The sequence below is a fragment of the Alternaria rosae genome (genome assembly GCF_020736505.1).
Source record: "Alternaria rosae strain MPI-PUGE-AT-0040 chromosome Unknown BKA58scaffold_2, whole genome shotgun sequence".
NCBI classification, from domain to species: Eukaryota; Fungi; Ascomycota; class Dothideomycetes; order Pleosporales; family Pleosporaceae; genus Alternaria; species Alternaria rosae.
In genome coordinates, this window is record NW_025763571.1 from 4,428,677 (window position 1) to 4,445,635 (window position 16,959).

Below are 16,959 nucleotides of genomic sequence, written 5' to 3' on the forward strand. Positions count from 1 at the left end.
ACTTCCCATAGCTCAGAGCTTGACTCAACTCAATCAAAGACTTAGACGACTACAAGCAGGTTGTTTCTCTTCAAGACTTTCTGTTCAGTATTTTGCAATGTATATATGTTGCTATCGCAAGTTCATAGCCATTGTTTCAACTAACAGTGAGTATTCCCTGGATACGATATCAGCTGTCACAGACTGCAGCGAACGGCAGCTGATTCCAGCATCAGATGTCTGTTCAGCACGGGTTTCGACGGCTTTGTTGCTCCGAACGCGTCTCGTGACAGCGCGGTTGCCATAAAAGCGCCGATTGGCCAATGTCTGCAGCATCTTACGTAGCTTTACCTCACAACTCGCCATTCCTGTCCGGCCCTTGCGGTACTGCCAATATGCGGATTCCACAGTACCCGTTCGTGACTAAGTGTGTTGATTCAACTCCAAGCTACCCGCGAAGGAATGCGCATTGCAGTGAACGTACATGCAACGGGCGCGTGGCTTGTACTTTATAGGTGTCTGTATGGCCTCGGCGGGTGTTCCTGGTGGACTCGCTTGCTGCGCTTCCCCAGACCGTGGCTAGCCGCTACCCGAATGGGTAGGCTTGATGCACGTTGGCGGCTGAGGGATCCACCTGCACGCCTTAGACTGACTACATGTAGGGCGTATGATAACCGATAGCTGATAGCGGGTTTCAATCAAGTGAGGTTTAAAGGCTTGAACTCTTGATTACTCGAACTCGTTTCTTCCAACTCATCCACGGACTTGTTATCACTTGCTACGTTGCGTCGAAAGTTGAATCGGGGAAATAAAGAAGGTATCCTGATACGATTTGCTAAGGAATCTCCAACCAACCCGGAGCCCAAGATGTCACCACCTTCAGCAGTCGAAGTCTCCGCGGTTTCGGACACATCTGGAGTCACTATCCCAAACCCGTTGAGCGCGCCGGTTCTAAGCAATGAGATTCTTGGAAGAAGGAAGAAGACTACTGCGGCTCAATGGGGTGTGGCAGCGCCATCGGACACGGCAAACTTCAGACTCAAGTCTCATGATCACAAGCCCAAAGCCAAGCGATGGAGTCGTAAGTTCTCACCCTTTCCAATCAGCGTCTTCTCGACTCGGAATACAAGATTGACTTGTATGTTCAGATATAATGACCAATGAAGCAACGATCCGGAAAGGCAACTCTCTCAAAGAAGCAGCAAAATATCTTGGTACACCCGGCATCATATCCCTCGGCGGAGGTTTACCATCTAGCGAGTACTTTCCATTTGAAGAGCTATCAATCAAGGTCCCCAAGATCGGGCACTTCTCAGAAGCCGAGACTAGGGAGTCTGGTGTGACTATTACGGCAGGCAAACATGACCTCGCGGAGAACAAATCCAACTTCGACATTGCTACTGCGTTCAACTACGGCCAGGGATCTGGCTCAGCACAGCTCCTCCGCTTCATGACTGAGCACACTGAACTGATACATGACCCGCCCTACCAAGACTGGAAGTGCACCATGACCGTCGGAAGCACATCTGCAACTGACATGTGTCTGAGGATGTTCACCCGACCAGGCGATATGATCCTCTCCGAGGAATACACCTTCTCGGCTTTTGTGGAAACTGCGCGACCCATGGGCGTCCGCGTGTGCGGCGTCCCCATCGATAACGAAGGTCTCCTACCCGACGAGATGGACTCCCTTCTCACAAACTGGGACCAAGCAGCTCGCGGCGCACGAAAACCCCATCTCCTCTACACCGTCCCCACAGGTCAGAACCCGACGGGAGCAACGCAAAGCGCAGAGCGTCGGCACGCACTCTACAAAGTCTGCCAAAAGCACGACATCCACATCCTAGAAGACGAGCCCTACTACTTCCTCCAAATGCAACCCTACACCGGCGCCAACGCGCCCTCCGTCCCAGCTCCAGGCACGCACGCCGACTTCATCAAATCTCTCGTGCCCAGCTACCTCTCCATCGACACAGACGGACGGGTAATCCGGATGGACTCCTTCTCCAAAGTAATCGCGCCCGGATCGCGAATCGGCTGGATCACCGCGCCCGCCGAAGTCGTAGAACGGTATTCCAAACACGCCGATGTATCGACCCAGAACCCGGCTGGTATGTCGCAACTCATCTTATTCAAACTACTAGATGAACACTGGGGCCATGCGGGCTATCTCGACTGGCTCATCCACATGCGCATGCAATATACACACCGCCGCGACATCATCCTTTCTGCATGCTCAAAGTACCTCCCTACTGAAGTCATGAGTTGGAAACCTCCTATGGCGGGCATGTTCCATTGGATGCAGGTCGACTTTAGGAAACATCCTAGTTATCCCGAGAAGAGCATTGAGAGTATCGAGGAGGGCATTTTTATGCGTGTCATTGAACATGGAGCACTGGTTATGAGGGGTAGTTGGTTCTATGCGGATGCGGAGGAGGAGCATGATACCTTGTTCTTTAGGGCGACGTATGCGGCGGCGCCTGGGGAGAAGATTGAGGAGGGGATTAGGAGGTTGGGGGAGGCGGTTAGGGAGGAGTTTGGGTTGGGGGTTTATGCTACGGGAGTTTGAATGGTGAGTTGTCGGCGAGACGGGGTGGGGTTTGGAATAGGCCCATGTGATCTTGCATTGGTGGAGCTGCTGCTTTGTGATATAGCGGGACATTTACTTCTGCACAAATGCCACTGTCAAAACCAAGGCCATCCATGCCTCATTCGTATCTCTGGTATTCTTACACATGTTCAATCCCGAGACCTCTCTTCTGTGATGTCCTCAGCCTGTGACACAATTGCTACTCTACCTTGTACCTTTTCTCTTGTATTCTCTCCCTCTCTTTTTGCTCGTCCTCAACGCATCTTCCCCCTCAGTTGATAAAGTTGACACAGAAGAAGTGCAACAATAAACTGCCAAAGACGAAATCCGCAAACGCCCGCTCGTGCGAAATGTTTTCAAAATGCGCCTTGTTCTCCGAGTTTGTCTGGATGCGCAACGAGGCTGTGAGGACGAATTGGCCGACTGTTGCGCTGAAACCGGAGAGGAAGGCGTTGAAAGGCTGTTTTAATTATGCGTTAGCGAATAATTCCCATGTTATATAGTATCCATCTATTCATGTACTGGACATAGCACAGGATCATGGGAACAGGTAATGTGATGGGCGCATTGACGACGTACAAAGTTTCCAACCAAGACCACGTAGAGGAACTGCAGAGCACCGACGATAACGAGGAAAGCAAGGAAGGTGTCCAGCAGCTTAGTTCGCTGGGGTGTCTTGTCGACGTATTTATTCCATATTCCCTGCGCAATGGCGGCGGCGTCTGTGTTGTTTGCTTTGCTTGAGCGAGCAGGTGCTGATGGGGTAGCTGTTGTAGTTGTGGTCGTAGCTGGGGAGCCGGTTGGGGCGGTGCTGCGCTGTTTTGGGGCCATTGTTGTGAGATCTCGAGGATGTGTGTCGAGCGATGCGGTGTTGTGTGCGGAATTGGGAGATGACGCACTGTGGTGATGCTGCTGCTGCTGGTGGATAGCTTGAGGCCAGATGTTCGTGCTGGTCCGAGCTCTGGGGTACGACGACCGACCGCGTCGGCGGTTCGGTGTCCTTCGGGTGTCCGTTTGGATCCCCGCAAATGATGGCATGGACTTGGCCCTGCCTTCCTTCTTTCTCAGCAGTCTACGAGAAACTTCTACAGCCTCAATTACTTCCTTCAAATCTCGCGCATCTACGCGGCTGCCCAACTTCCACCACATCTATCACGCGATCAAATAGCAGAACACGACGCGACAATGGTACGTGATCACCAGTTGCTGCCACGCGCGAGTCATGATGTAGAATGGATGCTAATTGGAGGTTCAGGGCTCTCTCGGAAACATCGCTCTCATCCTGGGTGCTCTCACTGCTGGTGGCGGTATCACCGGCTACGTGAGGACTGGATCTGTGCCTTCAATCGCAGCTGGATGCACTGTCGGACTTCTGGTATGACCTCATCTCACATGTATTACCCCCTCACACGCGTCTAACAAATCATAGTACATGCTCGGTGGCTACCGCGTGAACAGTCGCGCAGCGTACGGTGTTGAATTGGCTCTTCTCGCTTCCATTATCCTCGCTGGCAGTTCCATCCCTCGAGCAATGAAGTCTGGCAAGCCGCTTCCTATTGGATTGAGCATTCTGGCGACGTTCGGCCTGTGGACTTTCGGAAACGCGTACATGAACAAGGCTCGTGTATAAGGCTTACCAGAAAGGATGATAAGAAAAGCTGGCAGCGTTTCGTGCTAAGATTTGTGTACTATTACCACTTGGTATCCAAATATCAATCTTGACTGGATGCGAAAACGGATCCTACTGCGCGAATACTCCCTTTCGAAATACTAATCCACGTGTAGATCCCACAATTCGGATATTTATTTGGTGTAGTCGGTTGTTCCAACCTCCAGAATCTCAACGTTCTAACAGGCTCCCCACACGTTCGAGATCGCTAGGGACCCGGGCTATTTGGAAGAATACCAAACTGTCCACACAATATCGACGAAGGAGCAAGGGAAGCACCCCACCACTCTAACATCCCGGCCCCGCGTCGCGTGCCAACTGCCGTCGCTTGTCCAGGGGTTTGCAGGTCTTAACGTCACTCAGTAACACTGTGTGAGCGAGTACTGGCTATCGCGAGTATTGTTCCGGGTCACAATGCGGTTACAGCTCATCAAAATTGATAGAACCAAGTTTCATCGACCAATCGTACCACATCAAGACCTGTATCCGACTATCAGTATGCCGTTTCCACCGGTGTACTCAGGCTGAAACTTTCCCGCAATGCCAAAAGCTACAAAGCGATCACATTGGTATACACAGTCCGTCACATACCACAATTCTGAGTGCAACGATTGGTGGTTCGATATAACTTCCCGAGGTCTTCTCCAACATTTTCATCTAAGACATACAAGAAGAATGAAAACAGATTACAGATTGACGAGATCGAAGCATGTCCCTGTGTGGCTCGTGGCTCGCTCTGTTGTCACGATGGATGGTGGAGGTGATCGCATAAAGAGTTGGGAACGCCTACCGCGGACAGCTAAGAACGTATAGCTACGTCCCACCTATTCACAGAACCCGCCACTATGCGCTACACTCAGGTTCTTGGCAGCGCTGCTGCACTTGCTGGTTATGGTGAGTGTAACGTCTAGTTTAGTGCTTGATACTGACCGAACGAAGCTCTCGCTCAAGAAGGTGAGGCACAATCTACTGTTGTCTACGATGCAGAAACCAAGATCAGTTACTCGTCATACACGGAGCCGGAAACAGGAATGTCATTTGGTGTTGCTCTTCCGAAGAACGTTACAGACCCGTATGATGCTATTGTAAGGATCACGGCGCCAATTGCCAATCAATGGGTCGGCTTTTCATGGGGCGGCAATATGGTATGGAACCCATTGAGCGTTGCCTGGCCCAATGGTCAATCCGGGACGATATCTGCTCGCTTTGCTTTGTATGACGCATTTCTCGAATATCTGATGACGTTACTGATGACTTACAGTGGTATCGCTTTACCGCTTGGATACGATGGAGCCGAGCACAGTTACCTAAAAGGTACAAAGACAAACGCTACACACTGGACAGTCAACGCACTATGCAAAGGTTGCACTGGATGGCAGAACAACGAGGACGAAAGATACGCATTGAATGGTACCGGTACAACACAGTTTGCCTGGGCTTACGGCGTCTCTTCGGTCGAGGATCCTGCCAGGAACGACTCTGCATTCAACGTCCACGCCGCCTACGGGAAATGGATCCACAATCTGGACACTGCTCGCATAGAGAATTTCGATTCTTTGGTTAATGCTAACCTGCTGACGGCGCCCATAGCCAGTCCTTCCGCTAACCCGACCACTGTTGTGACTAGCGTCGTACCCTCTTCGACGTCAAAGCCAGCAGCGTCTGCTGCCATTCCAGCCTCGTGCTCCGGTGCCGGCAGTCCCACGTTCCAGGGTAGTCTTGCAGCTGGATGGAAGGCCACAAAGGTTGCGGGAGGCTTGACTGCTCCTCGCAGCATTCAGTTCGACGGGGCAGGAAACATGTTGGTAGTTCAATCGGGCAAAGGTATCTCGTACCACAAGATGGGTACAGATGGTTGTGTCGCCTCTACCAAGATGTTGATTTCGCAAAACAACCTGAATCACGGCATTGCAATGAGTCCTGACGGAAAGACGCTGTACGCGAGTTCCATGACTCAAGCTTACTCCTGGCCATATGACGCTGCCGCGGGGACACTTGGAACTCGAACGACCATCATAACTGGCATGTTCAACGGTGGCTCACATCTGACCCGCACTCTTGCCCTCGCACCTCAGGATCCGAATTTGCTAGTTGTCTCCCATGGCTCCAACGCCAACATTGACTCTGCTGCATCGGACCCCAAGACTGGCCGTGCCATTATCAAGGTCTTTGATCTGTCGAAGATTCCCAGTGGGGGCTACAATTACGTGTCTGGGGGATACAACGCTGGTTACGGACAACGTAACGACGTAGGAATCTGCTTCGACAAGAACAACATGTAAGTATCCGCCATGATCAAGCGCACGCAATAGGATTAACAACTATACAGGCTCTGGGGCGTAGAGAACAGCGGCGACGATTTCAAGCGCAACGGAAAAGACATCCACTTCAACAACCCCGGCGAGAAGATCCATTACATGGGCGATGTGACCAAGCCCAACAACAACTGGTACGGCTACCCATCCTGTTTCACCGTCTGGCAGCCCAGCGACTTCACCGACAAGACCTTCAAAGTAGGCGATTGGTTCGTACAACAGCCCAGCACTAACATGAACGACGATACCTGCGTCCAGACAGCCACAGCCCCTAAGCTTACCTTGTTCCCGCACTCCGCACCTATCGACTGCAAGTTCGACGCCGACAGCACAACCATGTACGTTACCTACCACGGTAGCTGGAACCGTACACCCGTCACCGGCTTCAAGCTCGTCGCTGTGAAATTCAAGATCGGTGCGGATGGAAACTACACGCCTGTTGAGCCTCTTACTAGTACCACGGCAGCTCAGGACATCTTCTATAATCCGGCTGTGGAGAAGTGCCAGGGTAATGGACCGAGTTTCAGCTCTGGGTGCTTTAGGCCTGCGGGATTGGCATGGGATTCTCAGGGAAGGCTGTTCATGACGAGTGATACTTCGAGCAATGGGGAGGTTTGGGTGTTGGGTAAGTCGTAGAGGGTGAGCCATGCGACTATATCGGGCGGTCTTGAGGGATGGGATATCTTGTAAATACAACGGATACAATAACACGGTCGTTTACACCTCCCACCTTCAAACTGTGCCGCGGATAAGGTTTCAGCTGCTTGAAATCCGACCACGTCTGTTGTGCTTCGATACATTGTCAGCGTCCCACTACCTCGACATACGCGACCCAGAGGTATACGTCGACTCACCAAGGTAACAATCGCAAGCGAATGCATGGTGTAGCTACCGGCTCATTATTCCTGATGTCGCGCAACCATGGTTCGCGGACCTGGCATGTGGCAGGAATCCACATTGGGAAGCGGCGTTATATAGAGCACAGCAATATTTGACTTCTTTACCTACACCTACAATCTCTGTCTCAACTCGCTAACCTCGACAACTCTTGTGCACCACCGCTACCTGTAAGACACTCGCAGCTTCCGACACCCATACCACACCCATCCACACAACCTATAGCCATGTCGGATACCAACAACCACGCGCCATGCTACTTTATGGATCTTCCGACTGAGTTGCGCCTCACGATTTATCGCTACATTCTTCCAGGCGTTGTCGAATCTCGTTACTACCCCACGACCAATGCAGCTTCTATTCTGCGGGTCAATCAACAGATCAACGAAAAGGCTTCCTCTGTATTGTATGGGAAACTCAATTTCATGCGTACGTGTCTCAATATAGTGTTCAGCTACATGGCGGCGTGGCTGGTCCAGGGGTCTCTCTATGATACTCCCACCGTCAGCCAGATCCATCCGCCATCTTACTGTCCACGTCAGTCTTGGGAGATGGTCCGGTTGTGTTTTTGATCCGCATGGAATGGGCATCAGTGACGATGAATACGAAGCCTATGAGGCCAGGGATAGCGTGCGAAAGTTCATCGGCCTCCTAACATCAGGAAATACTTCACCGAAGCGGCTGGAAGTTAAGCCCACTCTGGCACTCCACTGCAGATGGTCTACGGAAGACATCATCGCAGCGGTCTTTGTGGTTATAGGACCTTTCGAAGCGCTGACCAACATCAAAACAGCGACATTGGTGCTTCTGAAACGCACAAAATGCGGTAGACATAGAAATGATCGTCTAGCCATTGCTAGCCTCCATACCAACCAGCTTTACGGTCGACTTTGAGAGGAGTGGCTCTCTTCCATTACGAGATTCAAGCCAACCCCGGGACCCACGGACAACGAGCAGGGAAAGATTGCGTACGGCGACATCGAAGAGCTCCTTCAACTGATACATTGGGCAATGTCATATGGGGTGTTTGGCACTTACAGCTCGATAAACCGCCGCTTGGAGGGCCTTGAGCTCCCGCTTCACTTCGCCCGCGCTGCCTACGAGAACGGCGATGTCGAAAATTTCGTAGCAATCAAAGAAGCCATCAGGGTGGGATGAGTCAACTTACAACCCCGGCTGTTGCACGAAGCATCTGCCATCTAGCAGTCAATCAACGACGTGTTCAAGGCTAGGGATATTGTAGAACTGCCCGAGTCAAACCCACGCGTCGTCCCAACGGAGACTGAGACGTCGCGTCCTATTTCTACGATGGATGAGTTAATGGACTGAGACTGGTCAGAAGTCAAATGCGAGGTACCCAAGCGCGGTGAACCTGGCGTTACCATTAAGGAGGATAGTTGGAGGATCTACATCTACAAGGACGGTAAAACGTGGACGCGTCTGAAGACACCGCAGACGGTACGCGAAGCAAAGGAATGAGGCAGAGGCGATGACACACCTTGAAGGCACTTCAAATTGTTCACGTTGGTAGCAACAAGGTATTATCGTGGATGTGAGCAGCTCGCTTACATTCTGTGATTGCAGCACGCGACACAACAATCCTTGTAAGAGTCGCAATAGATAAGAAATGAACTGTTAGAAAAGGGATGTATGAGCAGTGTGAGAAAGAAACACAGAGGCTGACATGTTCACCGTTGTGCACATCAGGGGAAGAGTGGCGTTGTGGAGATTGCGGGCATCTCTAGGTGGAGTACATACTGAATAGAGTGACAAGCAAACTGTAGCAATGACAGCATAGCAGCAAGTCATATGCGGGACGAAATCTCGTTTGTGGGGCACGAGATCCTGTTGTTGGACGACTTGCCGCTCCAAAGCGGTCTAACAGTGTAGCTGAGACAAGCCATCATAATTCCAGCCGCAATGTGGCACACGGGTTCAAGTTAAAACCCACTTTCCCTGAATGCCCATGTGCCGACAAAAATCTTGGTGGGGGGGAGGAAAGGCGGTTATCGGCAGGCGTCCTGAGTGATTTGCATGATGAAATACGATCTCCAGCGGCGCAGCGTGCCTGGCGAGGACTGGTTTGCGGCACAACGATCGTCGATGTTATCGGGTATTTTTGGACTTCATCTCGCTTTCGCAACTGCTGGCTATGCCTTGTGACGCAGCGGCAGAACAGCAGGTTTTGAGGGAGATTTGGTGTTGCAGAGAGACGAGGGTCGCGACAGGTTGTTGGTAGTTGGCTGTGCCTTGTTCATGCGCATCCGGCAAAATGCCATGGCTTTCGCCAAAGTCCATGATTCCCATGTGCGTTCGGAGAGACTAGGCTCGGTCTCACCCGGCACGACGCTACGAAATACGAGTAAGCATATGCCAAGCCGCGTCTCGCTATTAATCCTTCACAGGCGGCATTCGTCAGTTGCGAGCGGCGCCGAAGCTTGTTGAGAGGTGACTGATGGCTCTGCAGCACCGAGTCGCTTACTCTCGATGCTGACATAGCCGGCTTGTGGCTGAAGTGGGCTGGCAGGCCGGGTCGAAGATCTTGGCTTGAAAAGCTTCGCATGTCATTGCCTGTACTAGCACCGGGTCTGCTGCAAAGAGACAGGCGCAGACAGCAGCTTTACCGATTGGGACAGAGGGGCGGCATGTGTCAGCGAAGACAAAGAGTTGCGCATGCGGGCTGTTCAATCGGTCAGAACGCATATAGTCATGATATCGTAACGTCGAAGAGGCATGATTATGGGAGTAGTTGCGGTGTTGTGGTGATTGAGGGGTCCATTCATTATCATCACACCCGCCCTTCCGCTTCCTAATCTACCCTACTGTCTCCGGCACCCGCGGATTCTCTCGTACGGCCAGACACAATCTAGAGCGAAGGAATCCCCTAGCATCTACGTCACGCTTGCGCACGGTCGGTGTTGTGCACAAGCTCGGCGCTAGGAAGGGCTTGTCAGTGAAACGTAGCCCTCTTGTACCGAAAACTGGGGGGTCACGTCATAGTCCATTCATCCTCGCGTCGGCTTCCACGCCAGGCGCCCTTGCCAGCCACGATATACTAAACCTCGCGTCTCCCGGCCTCGCTAGCATATCCATAGCAATTCTTCTTCCCTCGCCCAGGAACACTTTCCACTTCCCCCTCAGCAGCAGCATTCCCCCGCGTCTGCTTGCCCCCACTCTGCGCTCAGGTAGTCTAACCACGCACACACGGGCAAAGCTCTCGCACCACCACCACCACCCCCGCCATGAGTTCCCTCAAGAGAGCGCTTGACAAGCTCAAGCCGCACCACGGGTCCTCGGCCTCGGACGACGAGAAGGGCGGCGTCAAGTCTCCCTCTTCCGTCAATGGCCGCGCACAGTCGCCCATCGCGTCGCCGCGCTCTTCCGTCACCCTGGGCGGCCCTCGAGCAAGCGGCGAGCACAAGCGTGCAGACGTCACCTCTCCCACCGACAGCAGGACCAGCATAGACCAGCCCCGCAACTCCCTCAGCGGCATCCTCCACCGCCGCACCGAGAGCCCGAGCCGCACCGGCACCAACAAGACCAACCGTTCCGGTTCCATCTCGCACAGCCCCATGCGAGCTGTCAAGGAGAAGCTGCACATTGGAAACGACTCGAGCGACGAAGATGCCCCCCTCAACCGCGAGGGCGAGCCCATGTCCCGTGGCCAGCTGCGCAAGCACGAGAAGCAGGCTCAGCAGGAAGAGCGCTACAAGCAGAACATGGAGAAGGAGCAAGAGCTCGAGCGGAGACGGAAGGAGATGGAGGACCAGGCATTGGCCGAGCTGACACCTGAGCAGCGCTCCAAGTACGGTGTCATCAACCCCAACTCCTATGCTGGCGAGTGGAAGCATGAGCCCCGCCAAAGGATTCAAGACTTCTCTGCAAAGGACGTTGGCAAGGAGGTCGTCTTCCGCGCCCGCATCCACCACCTCCGAAAGATGAGCTCCAAGTTTGTCTTCTTGATGTTCCGCCAGCAGCTCGCTACAATCCAGGGTGTTCTCTTGGAGCACGCGGATATTTCAAAGTACATGCTATACTGGGCTGAGCACCTGGACGCCGAGACCATCGTCCTGGTCAAGGGTATCCTGCAGGAGCCCAAGGCCAAGCAGGGCGAGGTTCTTGGAGCCACCATCCATGACGTCGAGGTTTCAGTACACGCCCTCCACGTTGAGGCCGCCGTCACCGACCACCTCCCCTTCAACGTCAACGAAGCCGAGGTCTCACAGGCTGAGGTCGACGCTGAGCTTGCAAATGCAGACCACAAGGAAGGACACACCCGCGTCAAGATTGCGGATCGTACCCGCTTGAACAACCGCGTTATCGATCTGAGGACTACAGCTTCCCAGGGTATCTTCCGCATCCAGTCTGGTATCTGCAGACTCTTCCGTAACCAGCTGGACTCGGAAGGCTTCATCGAGATCCACACCCCAAAGCTGCAGGGCGGTGCTACCGAGTCGGGTGCTAGTGTGTTCAAGATCGACTACTTTGGTCGTGGCGCCTTCCTTGCTCAGAGTCCCCAATTGGCTAAGCAAATGGCCATCTCTGCAGACTTTGGTAAAGTGTATGAGATTGGTGCCGTATTCCGTGCTGAGAACAGTAACACGTACCGTCATTTGACTGAGTACACTGGTCTGGATCTGGAGATGCAGATCGACGAGCACTACCACGAGGTCCTCCGTGTGCTGGACCGCACTTTCAAAGCCATTTTCAAGGGTATCTACGAGCAATACCGTCCCGAGATTGAAGTCATCAAGAAGCACTTCCCTCACGAGGACTTGGTCTGGCTGGACCAGACACCCATCATTCCCTTCGCGGACGGTGTCCGCATGCTGAACGAGTCCGGCTGGAGGGACGATGACGGCAACGAGCTTGACGTGAACGAAGACCTAGGTACTAGGGATGAGGTTCAGCTCGGTCGTGTCATCAAGCAGAAGCTTGGAACCGACTACTACATTCTAGACAAGTTCCCTGCTAATGCGCGCCCCTTCTACGCCATGAACGACCCGAACGACCCCACTGTTACCAACTCTTTCGATATCTTCTGCAGAGGCCAGGAAATTCTCAGTGGCGGCCAGCGTATACACGACTCCACCTTGCTGCTAGACAAGATGCGCAAGCTCAAGGTCGACCCCAGTTCGATGGAGGACTACATCCAGGGCTTCCAATGGGGAGCACCACCTCACGGTGGCGGCGGTATCGGTCTCGAGCGTATTCTCATGTTGATGATGAACCTCGGAAACATTCGCCATGCTTCCATGTTCCCTCGCGACCCGAAGAGTCTGCCAGAGCGACCAGTCATCAAACAGCTGCGTCATCCTGAGGCCAGCACAATGCACCCTCCATGGGAAGGACAAGATCGTGCCGTTGCCAAGATCGACCTTCAGCCTATCGAGAAGCTCATCGCCAACTACGGTGATGCCACCAACACTTCCTGGTTGGAGCCTCGCACTGAGATCTGGCGCGACGAGAACACTGGTGCGGCTGTCGGCTTCGTCCCTCAAGACGGGTTCGCTATCACTGTCGGTGATCCTCTTTGCCACGAGTCTCAATACCTCAAGACCATGGCTGGTTACCTCAAGTACATCAAGAAGGAGCGCAACCTCAAGCCGCTCTGGCTTCTCGTGGGACACGCCACAGAGGAGGTGCTTGCAACCAAGTTCAACTGGCGCACATTCTCCGTCACTGGAGAGCAGCGTGTAGACCCTGTCCACAACCCAGCGGACAAGGACTCTGACGTTCAGCGCAAGATCCGTCACGCTGAGAAGGAGGGTGTCAAGATCAGCGATTATGCCATCGGCGCACCACCACCAGCAGACGTCAAGCAGAAGGTCGACGCTCGTGTAGCAGATTGGCTAAACAACCGCAAGGGCAAGCAGGTCCATCTGACCAACATCCACCCATGGCAAGATGAGGAGCATCGCCAATACCACATCGCCTACACACCCGACGGCACCATCGCTGCTTTTGTCGCCATGGCGCAGCTCTCACCCGACCACGGCTGGCAAGTTAAGTACTCTCTCGACTTCCCCGGCGCACCCGGTGGTTCGATTGAGTACATTGTCACGCATGCTCTCAAGCAAGTCGCCGCTAGTGGCGCAACCAGCGTCACCTTTGGTGGTGGTGCTAGCTCCAAGTTCAGCCCAGGACACAACGTCAAGGGCACTCGCGTCAAGGTGCTCAGCCGCGCCTACCACGCGATTGCGACCGAACTCAAGCTCACCAACAAGACTGAGTTCCGTGAGAAGCTGGGTGCAGTCGACGACCCAAGCTACATTTGCTACCCACCCCACGGGCTGGGCCCCATGGCGATCAAGGCCATCTTGAACTTCTTCTCCGACGATGATGACAACAACTAAGTAACACTTCGGTGGACTATATACACGCTAGGATAACGATACATTGGTGGATGATCGCAGGCATGATACCACAAGGCGTTTGCTTTACGAGTAGACGGTACCATTTACCTATCTGACTCTTTTAGGGACATTTGTAGCGGGAGGACGTTCTTAGGTAGATAGCGTGTTTCTTAATCTGATACCCCTCTGGAATATCTTCTCTTCTTGATGGATGTGAAAACATGATGACTGTTGCAGCTGTCGTAAGCTTTCGTAAGCTTTTCATATATTCATAGGTCAATTTAGACATGACCGCGGGATCTCTGTGCTACCTTCGGCGTATTCTGAGTACTTCCGACATGACACCGCGTCAGCTACGTACGGCAGGCACGTCGGTAAGGCTCAAGTCCCACCACCTCATACTTCACAGCCGTTCTTCAACACCGAAACATCAACATCCATCATCAACGCACAACTCTCGGACAAGATTCTATTTGATCGGCTACTGCGCTGCCTTGGCGTCGCGCTCCCGATGACGATGGACCAGGTCGCGGGGAACATTCGGCGCACTAGAGGAAGGCGGGGTCAAGCGCCCGGCTTGGAAACCTTCGGACCTTCGACACGGCTAGGTAAGATGGTTTTCAGGGCCGTGCGATTGGCTAAAAGAGGGGTTTGGGAGATGGAGTCGAGACGGCGTCTGACGTTTGTTGGTTGCGTGTTGGCGTCGGGAAACAGTGCGCACGTGTGAATGTTGCCGTGGAGTGAGAACTACGGCCCAGAGACTACGTATAAGAAGCTTGTTCCTAGAACTTTTGTACAAGAGGGTAAAAGCGAGTCAGTCTACTTTGTACGATAGAGTTTCGACAAGAGTACGTTGGGCTCGGTGCTATTGCTAGAGCGTTTCCCTCCCCGATAAAGAGCCAAGCTCTTCTCTTGACCGACCTTCTGGCCTTCGGCACGACGCCCAAGATGTTTCTTACGACGCTTCTGATCACGCCGTGGTCTATCTTACTCCTTCCGGTCATCTTCTACATCCTGCCTTACCTCCGTAACTGGCAGATCCGCGACATCCCGTCTCCGTTCCCAGCCGCCTGGACGAACCTTTGGCTCTTGGCCCAATGTCGGCGCGGGAAACGCTATCTCGCCGTTCATGAAGCACACAAGAAATATGGGAAGCTTGTTCGTATTCAGCCGCATCACGTCAGTATCGCGGATGCGGAAGCTATTCCGCAGATCTACGGTCACGGCAATGGGTTCCTGAAGAGCGAGTACTACGATGCTTTTGTGTCGATAAGACGGGGGCTGTTCAACACGAGGGATCGTGCGGAACATACCAGGAAGAGGAAGACGGTTTCTCATACGTTTTCTGCGAAGAGTGTTCTGCAGTTTGAGCAGTATATTCATCATAATCTGGAAGAGTTGCAGAAGCAGTGGGATCGACGGGCGGCAAGCGTTCAAGAGAAGGGAGGCTGGTATCATATGGATGCGCTGCATTGGTTCAACTACCTCGCTTTTGACGTTATTGGTGATCTGGCGTTTGGAGAGCCGTTTGGTATGCTGGCGAAGGGTAAAGATGAGGCCGAGGTCAGCAAAGCGGGACAGATCACGTATGCGCCTGCTATCGAGGTGTTGAACCGACGAGGTGAAGTCAGCGGCACCATCGGATGTTTCCCCGCCATAAAGCCATACGCAAAGTACCTCCCCGACCCCTTCTTCAGCCAAGGCATGAAAGCCATCGAGAACCTCGCCGGTATAGCCATTGCCCGCGTAAACGCACGCCTCGAGAAACCATCCGACCGCGTCGACCTCCTCGCCCGCCTAATGGAAGGACGCGACGAAAGCGGCCAAAAGCTCGGCCGCGAAGAACTCACCGCCGAAGCCCTAACCCAACTCATCGCCGGCTCAGACACCACGTCCAACACCTCCTGTGCCCTTCTCTACCACTGCCTCCAGCACCCAGACGTAGTCCAGAAACTACAAAAGGAACTCGACAACGCACTCCCAGACGCAGATGCCGTTCCAAACTACGCTCAAGTCAAAGACCTACCGTACCTTGACGCCGTCATCAAGGAAACCATGCGTATCCACAGCACCTCCTCCCTCGGCCTCCCCCGCTTGATCCCTCCCGGCCCAGGCATCACGCTCCTAGGCCACCACTTCCCCCAAGGCACCGTTCTCTCCGTCCCCGCATACACGATCCACCACTCCACAGAGATCTGGGGCGAAGACGCCGACGTGTTCCGACCTGAGCGCTGGGAAAATGTTACGGAGCAGCAGAAAGCGGCCTTTATCCCTTTTAGCTATGGGCCGAGGGCTTGCGTGGGCAGGAATGTGGCGGAGATGGAATTGGCGTTGATTGTGGGCACGGTGTTTAGGAGGTATGAGTTCGAGGTTAGGCAGGGCGAGATGGAGACCAGGGAGGGGTTTTTGAGGAAGCCACTTGGGTTGGAGGTGGGCATGAGGAGGAGGACATTTTAGTAAAAGCTGTAGTCACAGGAGGAGTCGCGAATACCTCGTGAGGGTTTGGATTTGGCTGTTGTGATGCCATCATACATTGAATAAGTACGTCAAACAGTGTCACTGGTCGGCGGAAAGAAAGTCAAGGTGATGAGTTATGGCCACAGGGAGAGTCAGAACGGATTACTGAAGTCATCTTGTACACTTTCCCTCCGCAGGATAGTGAAGACATAGGAGAGTGTTACCGTCCGTCCCTGTGAGATAGTAAGGCCGGCCGAGAGATCCATAGAACACACTACTGTCATGGTTCTGGAAGAAGTACAACGAGACCCCAAACCATCAAACACTGTAAGGTCAAACCCCTAGACACTATCTTGTAGAATTCCGTCTACCTATATTTGGTGATATTTCCCATCTTATCAAATCTCTCCGCGATGCTCATTGCACTTCTTGGATTGCGATCTTCACGTTCGGCATCCTCCTGGCATTTCTCCAACTTCGCACTTGTTCCGTTCTCGCAGTGGATACAGTTTCCCACTACCGTGATTGGAAGTGCAGTGGCTCTCCAGTCCGTACAGTCGCACTCCCCTGTATCGCGAGCCGTGAGACATAGGAATTCCTGATCATATTCGAAAGCCATGTGGCCGCAATCATAGGTTTCGTAATATTGATAACAGTGTGCTGGGGCTGGGTTGAGCGGAACAAGGACTTGCTGCC

The 16,959-nt window shown here is 53.2% G+C and overlaps 6 protein-coding genes across 6 annotated transcripts; 5 read left to right on the forward strand and 1 right to left on the reverse strand.

The window, feature by feature from the left end:
* The first annotated feature begins 668 nt into the window (after positions 1-668).
* BKA58DRAFT_109674 (aromatic amino acid aminotransferase 1) lies at positions 669-2,797 on the forward strand. The gene is made up of 2 exons (XM_046163887.1): positions 669-1,060; positions 1,128-2,797. The coding sequence occupies exons 1-2, from the start codon at positions 847-849 to the stop codon at positions 2,546-2,548; spliced, it is 1,635 nt and encodes a 544-aa protein (XP_046029927.1). The 5' UTR covers positions 669-846; the 3' UTR covers positions 2,549-2,797.
* BKA58DRAFT_109677 (DAD family-domain-containing protein) lies at positions 2,695-3,534 on the reverse strand. Its single transcript, XM_046163888.1, has 2 exons — positions 3,149-3,534; positions 2,695-3,029 (listed from the first exon to the last, which is right to left on the reverse strand). Exons 1-2 carry the CDS (start codon positions 3,398-3,400, stop codon positions 2,841-2,843), a joined length of 441 nt encoding a protein of 146 aa, XP_046029928.1. The 5' UTR covers positions 3,401-3,534; the 3' UTR covers positions 2,695-2,840.
* A 70-nt stretch (positions 3,535-3,604) lies between these two features.
* BKA58DRAFT_378634 (transmembrane proteins 14C-domain-containing protein) lies at positions 3,605-4,322 on the forward strand. The gene is made up of 3 exons (XM_046169726.1): positions 3,605-3,757; positions 3,825-3,944; positions 3,999-4,322. Exons 1-3 carry the CDS (start codon positions 3,755-3,757, stop codon positions 4,197-4,199), a joined length of 324 nt encoding a protein of 107 aa, XP_046029929.1. The 5' UTR covers positions 3,605-3,754; the 3' UTR covers positions 4,200-4,322.
* A 761-nt stretch (positions 4,323-5,083) lies between these two features.
* Positions 5,084-8,929, forward strand: BKA58DRAFT_436793 (uncharacterized protein; the record flags this gene model as incomplete). Its single annotated transcript, XM_046173437.1, has 5 exons — positions 5,084-5,132; positions 5,178-5,451; positions 5,500-6,516; positions 6,568-7,178; positions 8,790-8,929. 5 exons carry the CDS (start codon positions 5,084-5,086, stop codon positions 8,927-8,929), a joined length of 2,091 nt encoding a protein of 696 aa, XP_046029930.1.
* A 1,424-nt stretch (positions 8,930-10,353) lies between these two features.
* On the forward strand, positions 10,354-13,982 carry BKA58DRAFT_109785 (uncharacterized protein). Its single transcript, XM_046163890.1, has 2 exons — positions 10,354-13,866; positions 13,932-13,982. Exon 1 carries the CDS (start codon positions 10,693-10,695, stop codon positions 13,804-13,806), a length of 3,114 nt encoding a protein of 1,037 aa, XP_046029931.1. The 5' UTR covers positions 10,354-10,692; the 3' UTR covers positions 13,807-13,866; positions 13,932-13,982.
* A 555-nt stretch (positions 13,983-14,537) lies between these two features.
* BKA58DRAFT_109769 (cytochrome P450 3A3) lies at positions 14,538-16,676 on the forward strand. The gene has a single exon (XM_046163889.1). The coding sequence runs from the start codon at positions 14,755-14,757 to the stop codon at positions 16,261-16,263; it is 1,509 nt and encodes a 502-aa protein (XP_046029932.1). The 5' UTR covers positions 14,538-14,754; the 3' UTR covers positions 16,264-16,676.
* Positions 16,677-16,959: the final 283 nt, after the last annotated feature.